The sequence below is a fragment of the Rhizophagus irregularis genome, chromosome 13 (genome assembly GCF_026210795.1).
Source record: "Rhizophagus irregularis chromosome 13, complete sequence".
NCBI lineage: Eukaryota > Fungi > Glomeromycota > Glomeromycetes > Glomerales > Glomeraceae > Rhizophagus > Rhizophagus irregularis.
In genome coordinates this window covers 3,367,699-3,377,964 of record NC_089441.1, presented here as the reverse complement: position 1 = coordinate 3,377,964, position 10,266 = coordinate 3,367,699, and the positions used below count along the sequence as shown (strand labels likewise).

The following is a 10,266-nucleotide window of genomic DNA, read 5'->3' as shown; positions in this document are numbered from 1 at the left end:
CTAGCAGTCCAATTTCAATGAATTATTATTTATTTTATAAAACATAAATGGGACTACAAAACAAAAAAAATTTATGCAAATTGGATTATTAGATAGCAAACTAATTGTATTATAATATATATATATTAATATAATATATTATATAGTATTATATATATTTTTTTAGCCAATCAGAATTCAATTACATGGTGGGTGGGGGTCAGGTCTTTAATTGAGCATAATCACGTGATTTCTGGCACGCCTCCAGTGTTGTACATGGGACGTATCCCACAAAATTTTAATAATCCCGGATATTGTCCTGTCCGTCTTCGTTCGCGTCGTCCAAAAATTGTCCAAGTTTACAATTTGTCTTATCAAGACAGCACCTAATGGGCTATAATTTATAATTAAGATCACGTGATTTTAATGTCCAAATGTCCCGGACATTGCTAAAATCTTTGGACGTGTCCTGGACTGTCCCATCCCCGTCCCGTACGCATTGGACTGTCCCGTCCCTATAACGACAACACCATTGCACGCCTCTAAATATATTCTTTTTTGATGCCATAAGGTCCATTGTATTTCTAACTAAAAGGGTAGCTTTTTATTTATTTATGTAAAGCTGGAGAGAGTATGTAAACATTGTAAGTACTGACAGGAAAAATGCACAAGAAAATGATGAATATGGAATTGGGGAAGCAGGAAAATATGGATTGATAATCACGAATTTAAATTCTTGAAAGAGTCAAGTATAAAAACTCTCAAAGTTTTAAAAGATATGCTATTAAAATTATGAATAAAGTAGATAATAGCATAAAGCTGCAAACCGTAGGGGTAATTCATTCAGATACGTAATCTCTTTCTTATTCAGGAATAGTTTACAGTGATTATCCTACTCACCAACTCTGAAATATCTAGGGCTGATGATGTTTTGATAATCCATTTAGTTATGTGTGCTGTATTTAACGTAGTGAGTCAATGCAGGTGTCTGATGATGAAAAAAATTTTCCAGATGTTTTAATGCTTCTAATAGCGGTTTTAAACTTCAAGGTACTTATTAATTATTTTTAGTTATTATCCCACACACAATGCTTATAATTGTAATATATTTATTCTTTACAAGGCAATTTGCCAAGAAAATTGCGAAGCAGTTCAAAAGTAGTCTGTTAAGTCTGTTTCAGTAACTGAATCATTCTTAAATGGAGGCGATCTTAAAATAGTTATACAATTCCAAAATGTATGAAAACACCAGAAAAATTAAAGATTAAAGAAGTAATATTACCTAAACATCCTAGAAAACTTCGATTACAGGTTGATTATTCTGATAAGGGTTGGGTACAATTTTCTTGTCACTATTTATAATACATTATAATGTTAAGTAAAAAAACTTAATACATTACCGTAAATACTTTATACATTAAAAAATAATAAGCCTTAAAATTGAGTTTGCATTGATATGTAATTTTTTTTTAAATTTTCTTTGATTGTAACCAATTAAAATAACTATCTCAAGAACACCACCAAAAAATTTTTGGTAACGTGACTTTGTACTACTAATCTAAAAATAGTAGATATATTTGATATTTTTCATAGTTCTTACTTCTCACTCCAACTGTTTTGTATTTGCATGTTTTTTCTCTTGAAATATATATTATTCTTTTTTATTATAGTTTACTTTATTCTATGTTCTTAATCTTATTGTATTTTATTTTGTTGTGAAAATAAAAACACGTTTTTTTATATTAAATACAAAATTTATTTACAACCTTGGGCGTATAAAGGTACTGTAAACTATCAAGTTTTGAATAAGAATAAGATTTTTCCATTTAATACATTATAAAAATTATCTTTTTATTACTATTATTAAATTATATAAATAAAACACGAAGATTTGTTGTTAAATTTCTAAAATAATAAATAATTTATTTACTTATTTTAAAAAGAACTATAACTGATAAGAAATGTTTAAATTAAACGTTTCTTTAAAATTTTTTTTTTATAAAATCTACAAGTATTTTTAAGATAAATGTTTCCTTATTTTATTTTTTTTCTTGAAAAAAGCCGAGAAAATTTTTCTAAGATAATGTTGTACAAAATAAATCTGACCAATAAAACTCATCAAGTCACGTTACCGAAAATTTTTTGGTGGAGTAGTTAATTAAAATTTCACTCCACGTGACCGGTGAGATCTGGAACGTGCACGTGATTTTTAGCAGATGTATTTTAGCCAATCGTCATGATTTCGTGACGGAAATTACATGTATTATCCAGTTAATGCAATACATTTAGTATTACATAATTTCATGGTAATTTATATCCTTGAAACTTTGTTTCTTCAGAAGAGAAACAGAATACTCTCTTTAATAAAACATTTTTCAGTTAGACAATCATGTGTATGATTCCACCCTGAAATCTTTGAGGGTGATTTTCAATTTTTTGCGCAATGTATACTAACCAAATTACCATAAAAACCTATGCGTAGGGCTAATATAAAAAATTTTTGGTTTCACCTCCTATATATGTTTATTTATTTATTTTTTTTTACTAATTTTTTCTTTTAATATATTTTTTCTGAGAGTGCATAATTAATCCTGTTGCAACGTAACAGGTTACAGAAATAATAAATTATTATGTAATATTTAGGGGGTGATGGTAAAGAAAGGTTTTAATATATATAGTGTAACATAAGATTTTATATGTTATGGGTAGAACTAATCAATAACATACTTCAGAATTGCGAATTTATTATTAATTTTTATTTAAATTAATAAATAAAATTATATTTAAGTTTTATTATATATATAAAATTTTTTTTACTTTGAAAAGTGATCGGATAATTTTGACCACTCTCTGTATATATAAGTAATACAATAATACTCCAGAAAAATTAAGCACCTCCCTACCGATTAATGTAATATTCAGTCGAAGGAATCAATTTTTTTTACATACAATGAAAGGGAGATAAATCATAAATGTATGCGAGCTGCATGCGCACTGTATGGTGCGTTGATCATTATCCGATACAAGAAAAGTTCCATACTCGAATATAGGACGAAAAACTTTTTTCTGTGACAGGTTTACCATATTTTACACTTGTTGATAATTTTTTTATTGACGAAAATCTATACATAAATTTTCCTATAAGGTCACCTCACCTGACCTGCAGATGTACCCAGTGATATATAATAAAGCTATGTATTGTTCTTTATTATTAATATATTTTCCCCGATTCTGACAGGAGCGTAGATATATTTAATTAGTGTAAATGTTTTTATTAAATTAATTTTTACAATTTTTTTTTATAAATACTAGCTGCTTTTTAGTCCACTTTAATTGTGACATTGGAATTTCCATCCTTTTCATCCTTTTCATCCTTCTCTTCTTGAATAGCTTCTCGAATAATATTAGTTTCGATAGAATTTCTTTCATTTTCTTTATAAAGCAAATTACGAACTTCATCTATAGATAGTTTACGAGCTTCGGAAGCAGTGATTTCTTCTCGACCAAACGGATGATTTTCAGGGTTGTATACCCAATCGCTAACGGTCGGTCTTTTGCGGGAAGTAATTATGTCAAGTTCACGTTTAATAGTGCTAAGAAAAGGAAAAGGAAATAAGTTATAATTTTTTGTAAGGTAAACTAAATTCAAAAGAAAAATTTTTACCCGCAGAAATCATCTAAATCCAAATCATTTTCGTCATAACCGAAAGGATTTTCAATTTCACCTCCAATGTGCAGAATACCGATTAAGATAAATGAAGCAAGGAAAACAATAGGAATAGTTATATATTTAAGACTATCAACTAATTGAAAAGGTAAACTTAGACAATAAATCCAAACAGTTTGAGTTAAATGAATAGAATAAGCTAAAGGAATTGGACTTCTTAAAATTCTTTCAAATTGAGTTAAACAATCAATCAACGTATTTAAAGCTCCATACATAGAATTTGTTGTTGGAACGTCAACTTTGTTGTTTTGTCTTTTGTTATCAATATAAGAACATAAATAGAGAGTAATCTCTAATGGAAGATTATGATTAACTTCGGATGATGGATCCATTTCATTGAAAGGTTTAAACCCTGGTAAATTCGATTTAATATTTGAAATTAAAGGTTTAAGATCATCATGAAGAAGTCCATCTTCTTCACGAAGATAGTGTTTTGTCGCTACCGCAAATCCTATTAATAAATTAATGGCTGTCTTCTTTTCTAACAAATCGCTTTTTCCGTCATCTTCTTTTATATTTATCCAAATATTTCTAGTTAAATTACGTATAGCTACAACCATTACCGCCCAAAGACGTCTTCCTTCCCAATATCTAAAATAAAAGATAATATGTTAATTGAAGAAATCTTAATATTAAAAATTTTGTTTTTTTTATAATTTCTTACCTATCATAAGCAGTGTTTGTTCTATAAGTTAATAATAAACCAACGACAAAACCAAGCACAGGAATAAAGGTTGATGGAATACCTATTTTTACTTTAGTTTCTAAATTTACAATACAAACAATGACTGCGAGTAAAGTGACCACAATAGTTGATGGAAGAACTTTAGGAATAACTGAACCTCTCCATCTTATAAAATGTGGTCGATGATATGAATAAGGATTATACACTTTTGGGTTATCTACTCTATTTGACATCTTTTGATATTCGAATTTTAAAAAATGATAATAATAGAAAAGACCCTTTTCTAAAAAATTTCGGTTTTAAATACTGATTAAGGAAGGACAACAGTTATTAGTTCGTATCACCGTATCTTGCATATCTTATGTTCCAGCTGTACGATCTATAATTTTCAATACAAAACCTGTAACATTAGACTATCCGATTTGGATATTTTATACTATATTCAGTTAGTTGGCAAAGTTCTATTCGTTCAAAGTAGAAAAGTGGCATACAAAATAACTCCGAAATAATTAAATTCAGATAAACAAGAAGAACTTTTCATTGAAAAAAAAAAGGGAATTTCCTATCTGTTTGGAAAAAAATAATTTGAGCAAATTACTAAGAAAAATTGGTTTGCCTATTGTTCTTTATAAATTATGTGCATGAATTATTTTTAGTTTCCGTTTTTAAAATTCGTGCTATCTACATATGGTATAGTTACGATATCGCAACATTTTTTTATTCACCGAATTATTTACTTCTCTAAGCCTTGTTCCATATGCGTTTTAAACCTCCTTTTGCAGTGAAGAAATCAAAATTTAAAAAAAATTCTATATCTAAGTTCCTTTTCACATTTACCACCTTGCACGCACTCAATACTAAATCGGTATTATTTGACAATTAATGGAGCGAAAGAGATAAATCAAATGTTTTTAATAATAATAAGTGTGGCGGAAAAGAAAAAAAATAAAATAAAATAAAAATAAAAATAAAAATAAATAAACGAACCCCTTATATATAGATGTAACATAAACGTAGGGGGGTGTGAATTAATTTATTAATTGGACCGATAGTAGTCGCCGAATGAAATTTCGGTTTATTCGCCACAGTTTTTGTGTTTGATCATGCGTATGCTACGAATTATTTCTATTATATTAGAACTTGACTAGATGACTAGGCAGTAAATTTGATTCATTTTAATTATTAACAAATGCTTGAAAACTTTACTGCGATAAATGGGTAAATAACGAAAAGTTTTATGACAAATTTGTTATCGAGTTTTTTTTTATAACTTTCGTAATGTACTTAATGTACTCAAGAATTTAACTTTAAGTTTTCGCTTTAAAAATTTCCAAAATGAACAAAAATGAACATAAAATTGATTTTTCAAAACTTTCAATTGTATGGAAAAAAAATACTAATAAAATTATTTATGACAATCATTTCCGTATTATTGGCCTCGTCTTTCATATTTTTCCTTATTACCTTTTGTTTAAAATTTCCGGATATTGTTATAAGTTGCATAATAAGATGCATTTTTTTTTTGGATAATTGTGAATGAATAAAACGACACTGTTTTTAAAAAAATTACCATTGTGTGATTTTTGATTTTTGTTATTAATCATCAAAATTAATCTTTTATAGTGATTAAAACAATTTGTTATTTACAACAAAACGAAGGTTGACATCTTATTGACAGATAATGTAATGAAATTTTCTGAGAAAATAGGCTTTTAAATTTAATGATTTTATCGTATTTATTTCTGATTTTCATTGCCATTTGCCACCTACGAATCAATTTTTATGATTCATTTTTTCTACTTTATGACGCAACATATATCCTTTAAATTACTAATAGTACCCGATTAAACCGATTATCAAAAGTATATATATATATTAAACGATCATTCACCAATTTTATTAGTGAAAAAAAAAAAGATTTTTTTTTCTTATTTTATTTGAAAAGTCATAGGACATTTTCTAAGCCGCAAGAATATATCAACTTTCATTTTCCTTTTGTTTAATTTATAATTCTTTTACATTTTTTACAATTTGTTCTCGTATTTCTTTAAACTCTGTATTTTATATATAATACCTACCTTTTCGAGATCTCAAAATTGGTAAGTTATCAACCACTTTTGAAAATGTTTTTTATGACCTTTTATGAGTTACTCGGTCTTTTTAGAACTTATTATTAATATAAATTTTGTCCCTTGTAACTTGCGTTCTCGACTTTCGGTAATATATAATATTTTACTTTGTCTCGTAGCTAATAAAACTTTAAATTAAACGCGTGATTTTTATTATGAACACAATACCTTACGGTCGTAAGCAAGGTAAAGTCAAGTTCTTCAACTGCCAGAAAGGATACGGATTTATCATTCCTCATAATCTCGGTATTAGCGAAAAAGTAGAAGGTGGGATTATATTTTTATTCAAATCATTTTTATAATTGTTACTTTTTTTGCGCATTTTATCATGCTTTGATGTTTTAGCGTTCAAGAAAATCTTTGAATTTGAGAATTTTTTTTTTTTATTCCAAAAAAAGGAATAATGATATTTTTTTACTTAAAATGTGGCGCAGACTCATCATATTTTTGTGTCTCGATTAAAATGTTGGCCTGTGCACACGTCTGAAGTTTTTTTACGTTGTACCAATCTGCATATCATATTTTAAAATTCTTAATCAAATAATTGCTTTTTTATATTTATTAATATATGTGAACATACTTTATAATCTGTAATTACTTTGTTTATTTGTTCTTTTATTTTTATATATTGAATTTTAATTTATTCAAGTTTTTGTGCATCATACTGCAATTCATAACAATGGTGGTTTTAAGAGTCTTGCTGAGGTACCATAAGTGCAAATTCTAGTTTATTCAGTGCATTTTCGCGTTTTCTATTACTAACGTTAATATAATATACTATTTTACTATATTTTCTCGTCTCTTTTTTTTTATATTTCGTTTCATATTTCTAGGGAGAGGATGTATGTGTTTAATTATTAATTATTATCAATTATAATTGTATTTTACACACACACTTAACATAAAGATTTATTTATGTATATATTAACATGTATATTGATTATATTATACAGGTGGAATTTGACTTGATCAAAGGCCCAAAAGGCCTTCAAGCTGCTAATGTTAGTGGACCAAATGGAATTTCAGTTAAAGGAGATCCGAATGCTCCTGGTAGTAATAAAAGAATTAACAAGTGAGTCATCTTTTTCACTTAAAAATTGGTTAAAAAAAAACTTCTTTTATAAATATAAGATTAAAATTCAACATAATTTCAGCAACAATTATATTGGAACAAATTTTAGTTACCTTAGTGTCGATACAAATCGTACTACTTATAATAATACTGGTAAGAATATATTCTTTATTAATTTTACCTTATTTATCTATTTATTCATTATTTATTTATTTTTTTAAAAGGTGGATATGGAACTCGGTTGGGAATGAACCAGGCTTATCATGCTTTGCAAACTCCTTATTTTCAGCAACAAATGTCACATTTCGCATCTCAACAACCATTTGGTACACAACAATTTACCAATTTTGTTGCTCAAGCATATGGTAATCCATCAACCGGCCAACCACCTAATGTGAGTAATAATTCTGTATCACAACCGCAAAATCTCGCGTACGCGGCGCAGCCCATATTTTCTCAATATAATGGTTCCGTTAATAGCGCGAATACAACTTAAATGAAATGTTGGTAATCGACAGGTTTAAAATAGAAAAATTCATTTTTTTTTCTATAAAAAAAGAAAAAAAAACCAAAAGTGTATGTGTATATTCATTCATTCATTACTGGATGTCTATTTTTCATATTAGTTTAATTAAGGTTAGTATATCATTAATGTGTTTATTATTATTATTATAGTTAAATAATATCGAGGAGTAGAAATTAATATATTGGCAAAAGAATTAAACATTTTGTTATTAGGTGAAGGGTTAATGTTATGAAGCTGAAATATTTTAAATTTATTCGTGTAAAGTTTATACATTATTGTGGCATTTCTTCGTTCAGGCAATTCTTAAAATTAACACTCATTATTGATTTATTTTATTATAAATATAAATTAAGTTATAATCTTGTACAGATTATAATATACATGCTATATATATATTACATATTTATAACTTCTTTTATAGTATTATAATAAGCATAAAAAGCTAAATAAAATGAAATCATTTTCTATTTATTCTATTTACGGAATATTTGTGTTTTAAATTATTATTTTTTTTTACAACAAATATTTTTTCATCCATGTTGTTACTTGATCAAATACTACTAATAAAATACCGCCTCCGGGTCCAAGACGAAGTACTTTAGGAACGAAACCTTTATAGAGAGCTCCAAAACTGTGAAAAAAAATTTTTTATGATTTATTACCATTATTAATAATCATTCAAATTCTTTAAAAAATATTTTAGTTTATATTTACCCTTCCTCTTGTGCGACAATTTTAACAGCAGGTAAAGTCCAATTATATTTTTTAACAGTACCAGAATCATTTTGAATTCTGGTTTTAACTACATCAAAAGGCGTATTTAGTATTGTACCAACTGTGCCACCAATTGCTCCTGCAATAAAATTATTTCTAAGTTGTTGTTGTTTATTCTAAAGGGGAAAACTTTATTAATATAAATATATATCAGATATATAATTTTTTTAGAAAAAAGAATACCAACTTCTGCTTTTGGTAATGATCTTCTAATAGAAAAGATAACACCAAAATATCCACCATTCCACGTAGCATGACGCCATACTGTAGCTTCTAATCCATTATATAAAGCTAAAGGACCTTCATGTTTGATAATTTTTGTTATCGCATCAAATGTACCGTTATATTTTCCTGCCTAATTTTTCAAAAAATTAAAAAATTAATAATTTAATTTATCTTATAGAATAATTTATCATACCTTATACTTACATTTCCTTTGTCTTGAAGACGAATTTTAACAAGTTCAAAAGGTACGATAACAACAGCTTCAGTACAACCAGCAGAAATACCTGCTTGAATAGATAATGATTGATTCATTTTGTCTTTCCCATAAATTTTTTTAAATAGAGTAGAATATTGTTCATTAGCTGAAAATTTTATTGCTCTTTTTGGTGCTTCAACAAGGATTGGAGGAAGAATTCCTCTATAAAGTCTACTAAATCTAATGATCCGCCAAACAAAAATAGATATTTAGTTAGATTTAGTCATTAAATAATAATGATAATAATAATTACCCTTCATTTTTAATAATTTTTTTGAAACAGTCCATAATTGAAGTATATGCTTCTCCTCCTGCACCAGAAACTTGTAACTGAAACCTTGTCTTTACAACTAAAGTAGTTTATTGAAAATAAATCAATTATTGTTTTGTTATATCAATTGAGGAATTTATAATTTTCTTACCATCAAGCGGATACCTATCATTAAAGATAAAATTTTCAATTGTAAATTTTATATTTATGCGTCTAAGAAAAAAGTATTAATACTCACATAACAAGAATTTCACTTGTTCCTGCTATACCTCCAGCGGTAAAATGAAATAAGAACGGAAGAGCTAATGACGACCAAAATAAGTTATTCTTTTAATACCCTCGATTATTTATGTAAAGAAAAAAATAACCTAGGGTTTTCCCAGCTTACGTTTTTCAGTTTTGACAGGAGCAGCTGTAGTAGTAGGTGTAGCAGGAGTAACGGACGTAACGGGAGTAATTGGTGTAGGGAGAGAAGCCATTGTTTTATACGTTTTAAAGAATGAAGAAAAAGCTATTAATGAACGCGAGATATATATATATATTTTTTTTTTCATAAACAATAAAAAAATCACATGCAAATATTTTGTCATTATGCCATAAATAAATTTGGTTTGTAAGTGGA

The 10,266-nt window shown here is 27.3% G+C and overlaps 3 protein-coding genes across 3 annotated transcripts; 1 reads left to right on the top strand and 2 right to left on the bottom strand.

Moving 5' to 3' along the window:
- Nucleotides 1–2,692: 2,692 nt before the first annotated feature.
- Nucleotides 2,693–4,676, bottom strand: OCT59_005310 (uncharacterized protein). Its single transcript, XM_025309360.2, has 3 exons — nucleotides 4,371–4,676; nucleotides 3,644–4,297; nucleotides 2,693–3,572 (listed from the first exon to the last, which is right to left on the bottom strand). The coding sequence occupies exons 1-3, from the start codon at nucleotides 4,622–4,624 to the stop codon at nucleotides 3,299–3,301; spliced, it is 1,182 nt and encodes a 393-aa protein (XP_025176545.2). The 5' UTR covers nucleotides 4,625–4,676; the 3' UTR covers nucleotides 2,693–3,298.
- A 1,636-nt stretch (nucleotides 4,677–6,312) lies between these two features.
- OCT59_005309 (uncharacterized protein) lies at nucleotides 6,313–8,288 on the top strand (the record flags this gene model as incomplete). The annotated part of the gene is made up of 8 exons (XM_066138292.1): nucleotides 6,313–6,490; nucleotides 6,640–6,787; nucleotides 7,170–7,225; nucleotides 7,474–7,592; nucleotides 7,675–7,745; nucleotides 7,817–7,986; nucleotides 8,073–8,168; nucleotides 8,268–8,288. Exons 2-8 carry the CDS (start codon nucleotides 6,676–6,678, stop codon nucleotides 8,286–8,288), a joined length of 645 nt encoding a protein of 214 aa, XP_065997445.1. The 5' UTR covers nucleotides 6,313–6,490; nucleotides 6,640–6,675.
- Nucleotides 8,289–8,631: 343 nt separating this feature from the next.
- OCT59_005308 (uncharacterized protein) lies at nucleotides 8,632–10,123 on the bottom strand (the record flags this gene model as incomplete). The annotated part of the gene is made up of 8 exons (XM_025318317.2): nucleotides 8,632–8,749; nucleotides 8,833–9,008; nucleotides 9,080–9,247; nucleotides 9,322–9,553; nucleotides 9,627–9,723; nucleotides 9,796–9,809; nucleotides 9,883–9,946; nucleotides 10,033–10,123. 8 exons carry the CDS (start codon nucleotides 10,121–10,123, stop codon nucleotides 8,632–8,634), a joined length of 960 nt encoding a protein of 319 aa, XP_025176543.1.
- Nucleotides 10,124–10,266: the final 143 nt, after the last annotated feature.